This window comes from Agrilus planipennis, unplaced genomic scaffold, assembly GCF_000699045.2.
Source record: "Agrilus planipennis isolate EAB-ADULT unplaced genomic scaffold, Apla_2.0 scaffold11, whole genome shotgun sequence".
NCBI lineage: Eukaryota > Metazoa > Arthropoda > Insecta > Coleoptera > Buprestidae > Agrilus > Agrilus planipennis.
This window is the reverse complement of record NW_020440736.1, coordinates 1,104,257-1,120,351: the sequence shown is the minus strand read 5'-3', so window position 1 is coordinate 1,120,351 and position 16,095 is coordinate 1,104,257. Positions and strand designations below refer to the sequence as shown.

Below are 16,095 nucleotides of genomic sequence, written 5' to 3'. Positions count from 1 at the left end.
CGGGGTGTGCGGCAGCAAATTCATAACGTAATTCATGCATTTTGGCGGCAACAACTCCTGATGAATGTGCCGGTGCGTTATCGTGTTGAAAACGCACCTTCTTTTTCGTCAAATGCGTCCGTGTCTCTTTCAATTTTTTAAGAAAAGGAAGAACGATCACTGGACAATACTACAGTGAGTTATTGGACCGCTTCGATAAAAAATTGAAAGAGACACGGACGCATTTGACGAAAAAGAAGGTGCAACACGATAACGCACCGGCACATTCATCAGGAGTTGTTGCCGCCAAAATGCATGAATTATGAATTTGCTGCCGCACACCCCGATTTGACTCCCTGTGACTTCATCTTGTTCGCAACCATGAAGAAATGACTAGCGAGAAATAAATTTTGCTCAAACGAGGAAGTCATCGCCGAGACAGGGGGAATTTTGGAGAGTTCGACAAATTTTATTTTTTCTAAAAGGGGACTATGTTGAAAAAAAAAAAACATTAAAAAAAAAGGTGTCTTCATTTCTAATACGGGTACTTATTGAACCGCCCTCTAAGCTCTTAGACAGTGATTTAGCAAAACTAATAGGCGTGAATAGCGACTTATTAGTCCTCATCACCACGTCATATCACCAAATGATGACATAATGCTTTTTAATTGCTTTTTAGAGCGATATTTTTTTAGGTCTGGAGTGACCTGGAGTGGGCCAAAACTGCCTTTTATTTTTCCTTTATTTATTGTAAAATTATAAACATATCGTATTGATAACGCTTTATAAGGATACATACAATCATTTTTCCATTTGATCCAGAAACCAATAATCCTCCTTTATACCATGCAAAACAAGTCAAACATGTGCCTGGTGTTGGCCAAGTTATTATACATTGCAACAAATAATCGTTGTTAACCTACGAAGGGTGTAACAGAAATTTACAACTAACTGTATGTATACATTTAAGAAATTGATATCGATGGAAACATAATCATCGCTACTATGAAATTATGGATATACAATAAACCTACAGTGTATACATTGCCTATGACATCAAGTACAAATAAAGTTCCATCACTGTGCCATGCCAGGGAGCTAAAGGGTGTTGTAAATCGATTGACTCGTAGTTCTTTTTTCTTCATAATGAACTTCTTTCCACTTACGAAAATAGTCCACATATACAAAAACGTCGTGGCTATACCCATTTGGGCAACAATTGTTGGGTTCGTAGAACTGCACCTTTGGATGAAATTACGTTTTTAATAACGTTGAAATAATTTCTGGTAGAGAAATTGTAAAACGTCTTGAATATTGTAAGAAAAACTCCAGTAATTTTTTTTTACCTATATGTAAATCAGATCGTCTAATAGAAACTAACTGAAAATTCGGTACCTAGTGAATTTATTAGGTATCTAGTACAGATTCTTTATGTTCTTTTAGCCTTTTATAATAATTACGGCCTGTTTGACCTATATATTGTATGTTGCATTACGCTCACTGTTCTTGCTTTTAATTATACTTACATTTTTATTATTGATTAACAAACTTTTAAGTCATTCCTATTGCAAGTTATATATATGTAAGTTAATGTTTTTTGTATTGGTAAGTATGCGGCTTTTGGGTTGTTTCACAATTTGTATTTATATTTTAACGATATCGTTTGCCTAATGTGTTTAAATAGTAATGGTTAGTTAGCGTTCTTAGAAGGTAAATTGTAAGAGGATGAGGAGTTTCCAACTTGATTGTTGGTAATACTCTGACCTTCCTTGATGGCTTTTACTGTTTCTAAAATTTCTCGAAAATTTAATAATTTTCCTTTTATTAACACTGTGAAGCAATGTTTGAAATTATTTGTTGCATTGATATACTTAGTTTGTGTAAAGAGCAACAAGCAGTTTTACAGCTGGAGCTGCAATGTAGAGAAGAAAATATGAGGAATTGAGTCAACATCATTAAATACAGTACAACGGTAGGGATAGATATACATATTACAGGCAAAAACAGGAGTTAAGAGAAGTAGAGGTAAACCTAGATTAGATCATTGTTTGCAAATAATTAGGGATCAGGGATGTTTTTGTTTTAGGGAAATGCAAAAATTAGTTCATCATAGGAAGGAGTAGAGGTACGTGTCCAACCAGTCTTAGGATTGACGACCTTATGATGATGATAATGAATGATATATAGTTTTTTTATTAATTTGAATAAAAATTAACTCTCTTTTATTGTTTTCACCGTTTGCGAGATGTCGTCATTTCTTCTAAATAAACAATTTATTTAAATGTTGTACAATCGTTACAAGCAAAATTAGCAATTCTATTTATACAAACGCAGACAGGTAACTAAATAATAAATTAATGAGCTGGTAGTGAATTAAAAAGTGGGCCGCAGATGTAGGTATATGTAATAGATGTTGTTAATGTTAATGTAATTGATATTTGCTTCGTAGACGGTGTCTTTTTCCATCCACTTAGTTATTTTTAATTATACCTGATTATCTGGTGTACAGAAGGAAGACCAGTTATCATTTTCGAAAGCATTTCACCTTTTCGCCAGTTCCATATGATCAACGTGAACAGCGGTAAGCTTCCCAAACTTACTAAATAATCAGCGTCAGAAAAAGTCAATTCTGAATATCCTTCGATACATTCACCTAAAAATTCGAAAATATTTGTTTAGTTGTAACGATCTTGTAAAACAAAGTTTTATTCCTTATTGCCTAATGACGTATTGCCTTTCATAAATAAAGTTACCTCTTACCCTCTAAAGACTTGAGGACAATAAGTTTGTATAGTATCGGGTTGCGTCAGTATAACGCCATCTGCCGATATTTGTTACTGACTGAAGTAATTCAAATTTTGGACAAAGGCTTTACTAAGTTATTTACTTGTCCAACTTATATACGTGAAAGTGACGCAAACCAAAGGAAGAAAATTAATTGAAGCCACAAAACGAGAATCGTGGTTTCGATATTATTTAACTTATCAGCACATTAGGCATTCTCGGTAAATCACAGACCAAACCATTTAATTATATTTACTTGATTTATCGAGACTGCTCATGGCGTGCTGGTGAGATCGCTGACTAAGAGTTTAATCCGTACTTGTTAATAAAACCTGGGTGGTTAAAATCTGAATAGATCGACGGTGGTAACTATCTGTATCAGATTGCGACTTACAACCCTCAAAAAATTACGAATAATGTATGCAGTGCCAGCTTTAGGTGAAATGAGTGAATTTGAAGAGAAGCCCCCCTTAAGGGGGGAATAATTTTATTTAAAATATAAGAATTAACAAGAATACTGTAACTGTCTCCAAGTTGACGTAATCATGAATTTGTTGGACGCTTTATCTCATAAATAATAGAAACATGAAAGTATCAAGATAATAAATATTTACTTTGAAGTATTGGAAACAAACGAGGGCTCAGATAACTCTTCAAGAGGACTGAAATTTAAATTAATTAGAAGTGGTCTGTATTCTGTCGAAACTGCCAGACGCGGATCGCGATTTCGATCTTTTTGGATCCCATCAGCGCCTCGCAGGCAGCTCCGACAGAACACAGACCAACTTTTACCTGCTGTCTTAACAGTGCGTTTTAGAAAATACTACAAATGGCGCAATAAACGCCATCTGTAACGCGATGCTACATTTTAGGATTACGTATGCTCCAACAAGGTCCACTTATGTGGATATCTACTTGCTGAAAACGAATCCCGGCGTAGCTAACCTCAACGTGATAGGCACGTTAGCTTAATCGAATAAAATAATTCGAAGTGGTCTGTATGTAATCCTAAAATGTAGCATCGCGCTACAGATGGCGTTTACTGCGCCATTTGTAGTATTTTCTAAAAGGACTGAAATTTTTGATCAAACTATTCCATCAACTTTTTCTATTTTAAAAACAACCGCAGGGTTCTTCCAGGTAACTTGTCTATTCAACCCGTTGGTTATACCATTTTGTTAATGTTCTTCAGGAAAGGAGCAGTAAGAAGATAATTTTTTATCTTCAAATAAATAAATTTCAAGAAAAATACTAAGTTGTTTGCTTTTGCGATTGGTATATCATTTTTAAATCTAACTTATAACATAAAATAAAAACTAAGTTGTATATTTAATACAAAGATTATGCAATTGTGGGAAAATCAGTTGCATTACGGTTGAAAACCTCATTTCGGGGTAAATGTAGATCATTGGATTATCATACGGTAAAAAGGATAAACAATGTGACCTACCGGAAAGGTCCGCAAACTTTTGGAAGGTGGGATAATGCATAACCATAATATGGGGTTGAATACACATTTCGGCAAACGCAAACACAGGCAGTGTTCTGTGACCTGCGAAACATTTCACCCCTTCACCTTTCGCGGCATTATTTGCACCGTATGTCCTTGAAAAATGCGTGTTGGCATCTGTAAAGGTCAGACAACATCCTTTCGCAGCAACGACTATGTCTTTTGGAATGCAATGGACATCGTTTGGCTTAGCAAATTTCGCCCATCTGAAAATTGGGGGTCGTAAAAATTCTTGGAATTATTTGTCTCATCCACTTCTGTTTCTTTTGCCGTGGACATGTCAACAGAAATTGGTTTCAATGTAATTATAGTAAAAAATCTTTTGATTAATGCAAGAATTTAAGTCAAGGAGGAAGACAAAAACTAACGATTTGTGTGTGGGGAGTTTCAAGTGTGATAATGGTACATAATGTTGTGGTTCTTTTAAAAATGTGTGGGGTAAACACTAATTTGTACGAAACAAAATTTATAAACTGTGTAAACAGCATAGAGAACGCCATGTATAGAAAATTGCTACAACTTGTGGGATAATAATAATGATGACAAAAACTAACGTCGACGATTTGTGTGTGGGGAGTCTCAAGTGTGATGATGGTACATAATTTTGAGGTTCTTTTGAAAATGTGTGGGGTAAATACACACAATTTGTACGAAATAAAATTTATAAATTCTGCAAACAGCATAGAGAACGCCATCTATAGAAGAAGTTCGATAAGGTCCATAATAATAGCCACTAAAATATCTTTAGGTACATATGTTTTGACATAAATTCTTTTAAAATCGACACTTCAAATTCACACTCCTTGGTGTCTGTGTAATGGTCAAATTATACTTTCTAACTTTTAATTTTTTTTTTACTCTGTTTCACACTCTCTCATTCAAAGCTTTGTATTTCTAGTTAGACCTGCTTTCTCTCTCATTCTAATTCTACCACTTCAACGTACTCGTAGGTTTTCTCACAAATTTCGCATCTTAATTTTTCAAATTATTTATTATATTTCTCATACTTGTCTCTAGCCTGCTACTCTGGGAGCAAGAGATAAGGATCTAAACGTAAATATAAATTAGAAATTATAAAATAAATCACCAATTATAAAATAGTAAAGGCAAGTTTGAAGTTTCTAATTTCAGATTGTAATGTACTAAGAGTTTGTTATCTTTTAATGCATTTTTAATCAGAAAATTCTCTAAAAAGGTTAATTGTTTGCTTTTCTGTAGTTAGACGTCCAAAATTCTTTTAACTTACTAATTAGAGTAGAGCGGTTGCTCACAGAACGCCTACTTTTACACACTACAAGCGTTATAGGGAATATTGTAAACATAGAAAAGAGATGCCAGGTAAGAATTGCAGCGGACACTAATAAAGAAAAAGGAATAACATTACACCAATTGATGTGTAACAGAAAGAGATGCAGACAAGTAGAATTTGAGCATGTTGCCAGTATCGGACTTTAAAAAAAGTTTAACATTTTAAGGAATTTTAAGGAATTTAGGAAATCAAAGACGCTTGTTTAAAGATTCCAGCCAGACTGTTATAAAGCCGACCCTGATCTTTTGCGTACCTTACCAACCTCTAACCGCTGCACCACTTACTGTTATTCGGTTATCTCTTTTCATTTAAACATACATACAATTTAGACATCTTTTCGATGTGAGTTAGTTTAATATGAAATATTATTCTGAAAATTAATTTTTGAATTTTATATCCACTACACGCTACCTCAAATTAATGACGGAAAAATTATTGCTGTTGTCACACCCCCGCCGGGAATCGAACCCCGAACCTTTGGCTTTACGCACCAATGTTCTGACCACTAAACTACGAGAGATGACAACTGCAACCACTACCAACCGACCTACAAGGTTAACGATCCGTCGTACTAATGTGACTATATATACTGAATATACTAGCCCTCATTAATTTGAGGTAGCGTGTAGTGGGTATAAAATTCAAAAATTAATTTTCAGAATAATATTTCTTTTCATTTTGTCTGTACTGCTCATGAAGCATTTCCTAACTTAATAAGGGCGTGTTCAAAATGCAGCAAATGACTACAGTCTTAAGTGGAAACAAGAAAGAGGATACGACCATTCTCACAGGTAATTTATTGTGTGGACTATGCCAATTTTGAATGTCCTAACTATAGGTACATTCAGGGCGGTTTTACTTATATAGTAGATAAATTAAACGAGAAACGTTTTCGAAATATCTAAATTTAAATTGTTGGATATTCCGAACGATGTAGCTTTCTTTAAGAACTGAAAGTCGGTGAAGTGTTCATTTTTTAAAGAGATAACGATCGGAAATGCACCGCAAGCGTAAGGCGTTTCTTGTGAAGCGAAAACGTGCCGAAGCCCCGAAAGTCATAATTTAGCCACTAAACGCCCAGTTGCTTGACATAGTCACTTTTAGATAAAAAGAAACTAAATTTTGTCAAATCAAAAGGTTAGTCGTAGTTTCTACAAGAAGTCCGGTTTCAAACTTAAAAAAATTATGTAGTAGGTATTTGAAAAGATTANAATTTTCAGAATAATATTTCATATTAAACTAACTCACTTCAAAAAGATGTCTAAATTGTATGTATGTTTATTCGTTTTATAAACACAGGGTGTATGTTTAATAATGAGAAGAGCGAAAAGAAAATTATTACGGTCCTGATCAGGTTAGTCGATTTTAATATTCTGGAAGATTTATAGAGGTAACCTTTTTATCTTTTTGTCATTCCGGAAACGCTGTAAATTACCGATCGGTAATGTATCCTAAAGCTGCTACTGTTGCAGATTCGCGAGGTTCAAGATCCTTTTTACGGAAAGAAGGCCATAAATTTCTATTTAACGTACGAGGATCAATTCTCTGTTTCGAAACAGGATTAAATATTTGTTACATTTCCGTACGCTTTTCTTTTACACTTGGTCCAATACATAACCCAAATTAAAAAGCTACATTCAGATGTTTTTTTTTTTTTTAGAAATTATGTGCTCAGTGAAGATTATGACCAATTTTCTTGTTTTTGTTGCATTTAACGAGACCTGTTTAAAGACGTCCTACTCAATTGATTAGTAAGGAAATTATTATTATAGTGCCTACCATAGTAAAATAAAAAAAGATAAGTGTGTAGTCTAAAGGAAGAAGAGAAAGAATTGAAAAGAATAAATATAGAGGAATTTGATAATAAAATGGATAAATAGGATAGGTTAATGAAATTAGTGGAAGACAAAGAAAAAAAATTAGAAAACGTGAAAAAAAAATGATGAAAAACAAAAAAAATAGATTTACAAGAATGAATAAGATGGGAGAATTTGGAACAAAAGTTGGATAAAACTAAGGAGGAAAATAAGAGTATAAAGGAAAAGATGATAGAAATGAAGAAGGAGACCACGGGAAAACTACAGGAAATAGACGAAAAATTCGACAAATACAATGAAAACGTGGTAAAAAATAGGGCCAGAAAGAAAAGTTTATAAGAAGAAATGAAGGAAATTGTATTAAATGAAATAGGGATCGAAAAGCGTGTAAAGAAGCAAGCGGAAGAACACAAAAAAGAATAAGAAGAAAAGAAATCGAAAGGGACGAAAAAACGCTAAATCTGAAAATCGTTAGAATAGAGTTGAGGGATAATAAAGAAAAGATGGAATTGGAAACAGTGATAAAAGAGAAGATGGGATGGAAGGTGGAGGTGAAAGAAGTATGAAAAGTTAAGAAGAAGGTGTATGGGACAAAAAATGGAGAAGTGGAAAGGCCAGATGCAGATGATGAGAGAGATATAAGAGATAATTTGACAATGGAATAGAGAAAAATACAGAAGATTTTGGAAAAAATAGTAAAAGAGTCAGGGTTAGGCACAAATAAATAATAATAAGAGATGAGGTAGTACAGGTATGAAACGAAGAAAAAGAAAAATTATAAAGACGGAAGGAAAACGGTCATTTAGTAGGAAATAAGAAGGAAGGAGGGTGATGGATAAAAAGATAGGTTTAAGAATGTAATAGTACCTATTAGCTTGCAAAGTGGCTGGAATAAAGAATAACGACAACAACTTTTAAAATAATTTGAGAATAATCTATTAGGTGTTATGGTACATATGTAGCCTATATTATTTGTGATGTAATGTTTTTGGATGAATAATAAGTTAACGTTACAATAAAGATTAGATAGATAGATAAATAGATACTATAACACCTGGTATAACTTGTCGAAATTTAGACGGAACGACATGAATTTAGGTATAGTCATTACCACATCCTGTCAAAAAATTGGTAATTTTTAATTAAAAATTCTGACATAATTTCCATTAAACGATAACTTCTAGGACTAAGGCACAGTTCTATTATTATAATTAGGTAATTCCATAATTATGTATCACCAGAGGAGCAGTGATGCTAATAATCCTGGATTACACGGGATTACAACGTGGATTATAATCTGTAATAATTCGTAATCCGGGAGTTATTTTTTGATTCATATAATCCGTAATCCACCTACCCATGAAATTGGGGGTTCGGATTATGCTTCACATGGTTTGGATTCTCTGACAAATTTGGTGGCGTGTGGAGCATTTTTGTGATTTTTTTAATGATTGTAGAAGTACGTTGTACGTATGTCCGCATCCAACATCGAAGATGAAATATCAATTAAAGTATTGTGGAACTAATAAAATATAGACACTAAGGATAACTCCTTGGGTGTCGAAGCGCGTCTTGAATTTCTAAACACTTTGTTGAATATGTTTTATTATCGAAATGTTGTTTTTATACTTATGGTACATTTTGGCCTATATCAGACGTGTTTTTAATTTTGTCGCCAGTATCTATTGGCTAGATATCTAACTTTATTTTCATATTACATCCAATCGTGAAATTATTTTCCATAGTAACCGCATTCAAGTATTTTAAATGTACTAATTAACTAAATTATTGACACTCGCCAAAGGCCTAGTTCTTCATTACGAATGTGTAAAATTGTAGAGGCAAATGAATTGTCATAAATTTCAAATTTCATCAAAATTCACGACCTATGGGCTACATACAAATAAAAGTAAATAGAGCGCAAATTTATTGTTTATTACTCGATTAAACAAGCTGTTTGAGAATTGGTGCTTTTGTGGTGTCTGCAAATAAATGTTTAGTAAATTGAATGCTGAGGGATTACAAAATTCTACGAATTCTGACGAACGTACTCATGCCTCTAATGTGATAAATAATGTAATAACTTCTATTAGCATCTACGAGGGCGGTACAATAAGTAGCCGTGTTTGAAGACAGAGGACGTTCCTGAGGGAAGTTGGTGCTATCGTCGTGTGCTGTCATCTATCAAACGACGCCAAAACAAATTTCAGACTGATTGATTGGTTAGTTTGGATTTGGCAGCCATTCGAGTGAGTCGTGTTTCGCGATTTTTGTTAAGATTGAATAAGAGCAGTATCATTTAGTAACTCGCTTGTTGGATGGGAAAAAATGCGAGGAGATAAAAGTAAAATTAGATACTGTTTATGGGGACACTTCGCCATCTATGACCTCAGTTAGATATTGGTTCAAGTAGGCGAACAACCGTTTTTGATGAGGAGCGACCAGGACGCCCGCCAGACGTGGTTACCGAGAAAATCATTGAAAAAGTCCACGACATGATACTCGCTGATCGACGAACGAAAGTGCGCGAATTAGCAAAGCCCGTAGGTGTGTCGACCGGAACGGCAATTAATATTTTACATGATAAGCTGGCGATGAAAAAATTGTCGGCCCGATGGGTGCCGCGATTGCTCGCGGTGGACAACACGCGGATACGGCTGTTAATTTCAAAGCAATATTTGGAACAATTTAAGCGAGATCCGAAGGACTTTTTGCGTCGAGTTGTCATCGCCGAGACATGGGCGTATTTCGAAGAGTTCGACAAATCCTATTTTTGGAGGGACTAAAAAAATGACAGGAACATTTGGGAGAAGAGTATCGTTCTAAAAGGGGCGATGTTGAAAAATAAGAAAAAAATTTTTTGAAAAAATGGTGTCTTCATTTCTAACACGGGTACTTATTGAACCTCCCTCGTAAATTCAAATTAACAGCAATTCCATCAAACTTATTGTTTATACATGGGTTTGTTGAGTTTCCTTATAAACATTATTGAAATGTTTAATGTAAAACAACATTTACTATTGATGAAGACACTCGGTTAATTAGACTATGCATTTATAACAAAATTAATGTCCATTCGGTTTTATTGTTTTTTTTTTTGTGCGTCCGTTTTTATATCGTTTTCCTCGAAATCCTGTTTTTAGCAGTCCAGTAAACTGTAGATAAGGTATAAATTACTTGTAACGTTAATTAGTTTTGAGTTTTATCTCTCAGGAGCTGTTTCGTCTGTCATACCACGTTTTGGAACAAAAGAACAACAAAAACATTTCTTTTTTCTCCTGTTTTTGTTGTTTTTACTAACGAATGTGACTTAGGGGCGGATCCGTGTAGACGAAAATAGTTCAATCAGGGAAAAATGAAATTAGGAAATTGGTCCTTAATCTCTTCAACGAAAGTCAAAAAACATCAAATTGTAACTGCATGGCCAAAATAAGTTTCAAAAAATGGAGAAATTAGGGGCCTTTTAGGGCTAATTTTGATCCAAAGGCAAAAATTAAGGGCTCATAATTTATGTTTATTGTTGTATTTTTTTACTACATTATATTTTTTAATGTTATACACCTTTCGAAGGTTAGGCTATGGTTACCTAAACTAATTACAACCTTTACCTTTAAGTGGTACACATCCTTTAAAAAGAGAAAGAAAAAAAAGTGAATTTTTTTGCTTTTTTTCCTAAAAGGACCTTAATCTCGACGTTTTCGAAATTAATTTTTGTATATTATTATGCTAGCTTTGCAGTCATAATCTAATCTAAATAAATTTGTACTTGATGGAAGTGCTGAATTTTGAAAAACACAACGTTATAGAGAACTTGTACTAGAAGCCACATGTAGCTCCAAAAAATTATTAACGATATAACGTGAAATGTACTTACATATCTATCATGGACTGAAGCAAATGCAATATCCACTCAATTACTTTGTTTGATAACATTATTATTGTCTCATACACGAGACATTTTTATTAAAGTTCATTTCCGATTGCTAAAGAAATACCAATTTAGTTATTTCCAATCCGTTTCTATTTCCATACATTTGAAATGAAACATTGGAAAAGGACTTTGTTGAGTAATTCATAAAACTGAATTGAAAATGTCCCCTGCGGTATTTATACGGCAATAATATGAACTTGAAAATGTAGAAAAGCTTCAAGTACAAGACATAATACACATTTCCATTAATTTCAAGTTAATATTCAGGATTACTTATGTTGTCCATGACAACAAGAAAGAGTAAAAGAAAATAAAGAAACATAATACCTATGTCGATTAAATGTGCTTTGGAAGGATAACTTTTATCTCATTCAATAAGTCCAACTAGCTAAATAAATAATTATTATTGACAAGGACAACTGACGAATTATACGTTCTTACATAATTTGAAAGCACAATCTTGTAAAACAAGCTGAGGTAATTGAAGCTTGTCTTTTGACATGCTAAAGCTTGTGTTAATCTTTTCGTTACCGCGGAATTCTTTCAAGTTTCAAAAATTGCACGGGCCCTTATTCGAATAGAATTGCAGCAAAAGAAAATAATGAAATTAAAAAATCCCTTTTATTTAAGTATGACTGGACTATTTTTTATAGGGAAGATTACTGCTGCTTAAGTTATATAAGTCCGCTAAATTGAGTAGTTGTTTTGACCATCACGGGAAATATTACAAATTAGTTCGTTAAGTATTATCTTTATGACGTACTAATTTTGCCGTAACAAAAGCTTGACATTACGTTTTATCCGTTACTGAGCACCCTTTATCGTCTGATACTCTATTGGCTATTCATCACCATTATCAAAAGATCGTCAGTCCTAAGACTGGTTAGACACCCATCTCCACTTTTTCCTATCCTGAGCTAATCTCCGCATTACCGTAAAACCAGAACATCCCGCATCCTTAACTATTTGTGAACAGTAATCTAATCTAGGCCTACCTTTACTCCTTTTGTGTCTGCCTAACTATGTCTTTAACTAGCCCTTCATGCCTTAGAAAGTGTCCTGTCAACCTACCTCTTCTATTTTTTATTAATTTCCATTTCCTTCTTTTTTTCTAATACCTCCTCATTTTTAACCTTCACTACCCACGGTATTCTCATCATTCACGTGCATAACACATTTCAAAAGCGTCTAACCCTATTTTTCTTCGCCGCGCCCATCAGTTATGTTTCGCACCCGTTCCAGACCTTTAATAATCTTTTTCAAACTTCTTTCTTTTTGTTATAGGCGACTCGACCCTGCGCTACCCTTTGTTTTATATCTCTACTGCTATTGGCAAATACCGTCCATGAAAACAAACTCTGTTTTGTGCCATTTATTGTGTTACACAATGTCGATCTCTCTTTAGTCATTACTAGTTATTGTGATTGAAATTTAATAATGAATTTTAAAGAGACCAGGTAACTAACAAGCAAGACGCTAGTCCTAACCAGAGTTATCTTTTGGCCGATAGTTTCTACGTGTCATATCTATCAGCATGACCCATTTTTCCCTAAATTTATTTTGTGATCTTGTTTAGTTTATTGTATTACATAATGTCGATCTTCTTTTAGTCATTACTAGTTAATGTGATTGAAATTTAATAATGAATTTTAAACTAGCAAGCAAGACGCGAGTCCTAATCAGAGTTATCTGTAAGTCTTTTGGCCGATAGTTTCTACGTGCCATATCTATTAGCATGACCCGTTTTTCAATAATTTTTTTTGACATACGAAGAAGCCTCTTCAATTATTGGCTTTAGTAAAAATTTTCTGAAAGTCGCACTAAATTTTAAAAATTCTAAAAGTATAAAAAGCCCAATTGTTCTTTTATTTTTACTTTTTACCCTGTCTTTCCATTGTATATTAAGAATGATGGATTGTTTCCGATTTTGAGCGCAAAATATTCATTTTTTCTTAAAATCCTCAACTATTTTAAAATTTTTGTTGTTTTCTTTTTAATCAAGCTGGTAATTGTTGGGGCTTCTTAATACGTTAGAAACTAACAAATTTTCGTACAGAATAAAAAAAAAATCGTATGTGGGTCATCCTAATAATTGTTGTATACGTTTATGAACATATCAGGCGTTAACATAAACAATGTGCAATGAAATATCGAATAATTTGGTTTGCACCGATGTGAAACTCGTGAAAATTTCCGACTATTCAGAACTGAATAAGTCAATAAACAACAAATTTCTTAATTTGCTTCACTTGTTTCACGTAATAAACCTTCACTTTGCAGCAGACATTATTAGGGTTCGTTGAAAAGTGGGTAGGTTTTTTAGTCCATTAATTCCTCAACTTATTTTTGTAGGTCATGCTTTTACTTCCTAAGCAAACAGATACGCTAAGTGTAACATCCTCTTAAAGTTCTAAGTATTTTCGAACACGTAGTGAAAACCGAACGGATTGGAAATCTAAATAACCAACGTAAGAAAAGGTTTTCCTAGTACCTATAGGACATATCCTATNTCCTATCCTGAGCTAATCTCCGCATTACCGTAAAACCAGAACATCCCGCATCCTTAACTATTTGTGAACAGTAATCTAATCTAGGCCTACCTTTACTCCTTTTGTGTCTGCCTAACTATGTCTTTAACTAGCCCTTCATGCCTTAGAAAGTGTCCTGTCAACCTACCTCTTCTATTTTTTATTAATTTCCATTTCCTTCTTTTTTTCTAATACCTCCTCATTTTTAACCTTCACTACCCACGGTATTCTCATCATTCACGTGCATAACACATTTCAAAAGCGTCTAACCCTATTTTTCTTCGCCGCGCCCATCAGTTATGTTTCGCACCCGTTCCAGACCTTTAATAATCTTTTTCAAACTTCTTTCTTTTTGTTATAGGCGACTCGACCCTGCGCTACCCTTTGTTTTATATCTCTACTGCTATTGGCAAATACCGTCCATGAAAACAAACTCTGTTTTGTGCCATTTATTGTGTTACACAATGTCGATCTCTCTTTAGTCATTACTAGTTATTGTGATTGAAATTTAATAATGAATTTTAAAGAGACCAGGTAACTAACAAGCAAGACGCTAGTCCTAACCAGAGTTATCTTTTGGCCGATAGTTTCTACGTGTCATATCTATCAGCATGACCCATTTTTCCCTAAATTTATTTTGTGATCTTGTTTAGTTTATTGTATTACATAATGTCGATCTTCTTTTAGTCATTACTAGTTAATGTGATTGAAATTTAATAATGAATTTTAAACTAGCAAGCAAGACGCGAGTCCTAATCAGAGTTATCTGTAAGTCTTTTGGCCGATAGTTTCTACGTGCCATATCTATTAGCATGACCCGTTTTTCAATAATTTTTTTTGACATACGAAGAAGCCTCTTCAATTATTGGCTTTAGTAAAAATTTTCTGAAAGTCGCACTAAATTTTAAAAATTCTAAAAGTATAAAAAGCCCAATTGTTCTTTTATTTTTACTTTTTACCCTGTCTTTCCATTGTATATTAAGAATGATGGATTGTTTCCGATTTTGAGCGCAAAATATTCATTTTTTCTTAAAATCCTCAACTATTTTAAAATTTTTGTTGTTTTCTTTTTAATCAAGCTGGTAATTGTTGGGGCTTCTTAATACGTTAGAAACTAACAAATTTTCGTACAGAATAAAAAAAAAATCGTATGTGGGTCATCCTAATAATTGTTGTATACGTTTATGAACATATCAGGCGTTAACATAAACAATGTGCAATGAAATATCGAATAATTTGGTTTGCACCGATGTGAAACTCGTGAAAATTTCCGACTATTCAGAACTGAATAAGTCAATAAACAACAAATTTCTTAATTTGCTTCACTTGTTTCACGTAATAAACCTTCACTTTGCAGCAGACATTATTAGGGTTCGTTGAAAAGTGGGTAGGTTTTTTAGTCCATTAATTCCTCAACTTATTTTTGTAGGTCATGCTTTTACTTCCTAAGCAAACAGATACGCTAAGTGTAACATCCTCTTAAAGTTCTAAGTATTTTCGAACACGTAGTGAAAACCGAACGGATTGGAAATCTAAATAACCAACGTAAGAAAAGGTTTTCCTAGTACCTATAGGACATATCCTATTTCTATCTAACGTCTCTTTCGATTTTCTGTAAAACGAAAACGTGAACTTACTTTATTGTGAATTTACAAAACATTCACGGGGTTGGCTTTAGTAAATTGTGAGCTTGTGGCTCACTGGAGAGTGCAAAATAAGGTGAAAGGAAAAATGAGACGAGGGGGAGAAACTTTAAGTCGAAGAACTGCAACTACAAAATAACTAAAAATTAAAATTCCATAAGTTTTAATACGTATTTGGTATCATATGGCATGGTATGGGGTACCAGAAGTAATAAGTTTTGATTTTAAATAAAAATTGTTATTTATTCCCCGAGCATCACTAGAACGCGTCACCAAAGAAGCCGAGTCAAAAAAAAAAAATGAACTTGAACGAATACCTTTTCCTTATGAATGTGTTCAAATCCTCATCATCATCATAAGGTCATCAGTCCTAAGACTGGTTGGACACGTACCTCCACTCTTTCCTATCCTGAGCTAAACTTCGCATTTCCCTAAAACTAGAACAGCCCACATCCTTAACTATTTGCGAACAGTAATCTAATCTAGGTCTACCTCTACCCCTCCTAACTCCTGTTTCTGCCTCTAATATGTCTCTGACTAGACCTTCATGCCTGAGAAGGTGTCCTACCAACCTATCTCGCCTATTTTTTATTG

At 33.8% G+C, this 16,095-nt stretch overlaps 2 protein-coding genes across 2 annotated transcripts in view; one reads left to right on the top strand and one right to left on the bottom strand.

Annotated features, from left to right (window-relative positions):
* The window catches only part of LOC108733762 (cilia- and flagella-associated protein 43), a 28,677-nt gene extending 24,204 nt beyond the window's left edge, over positions 1–4,473 (bottom strand). Inside the window, exons 1-4 of the mRNA XM_025979860.1 lie at positions 4,214–4,473; positions 2,470–2,632; positions 1,014–1,221; positions 779–898 (exon numbers count right to left, since the gene is read on the bottom strand). Of these exons, the coding sequence (XP_025835645.1) occupies positions 779–898; positions 1,014–1,221; positions 2,470–2,632; positions 4,214–4,280 (558 nt within the window). The 5' untranslated portion in view covers positions 4,281–4,473. The remainder of the gene's footprint in view (positions 1–778; positions 899–1,013; positions 1,222–2,469; positions 2,633–4,213) is intronic.
* A 3,154-nt stretch (positions 4,474–7,627) lies between these two features.
* LOC112906144 (protein GVQW3-like) lies at positions 7,628–10,185 on the top strand. Its single transcript, XM_025979859.1, has 2 exons — positions 7,628–7,705; positions 9,793–10,185. The coding sequence occupies exons 1-2, from the start codon at positions 7,628–7,630 to the stop codon at positions 10,183–10,185; spliced, it is 471 nt and encodes a 156-aa protein (XP_025835644.1).
* The last annotated feature ends 5,910 nt before the right edge of the window (positions 10,186–16,095 follow it).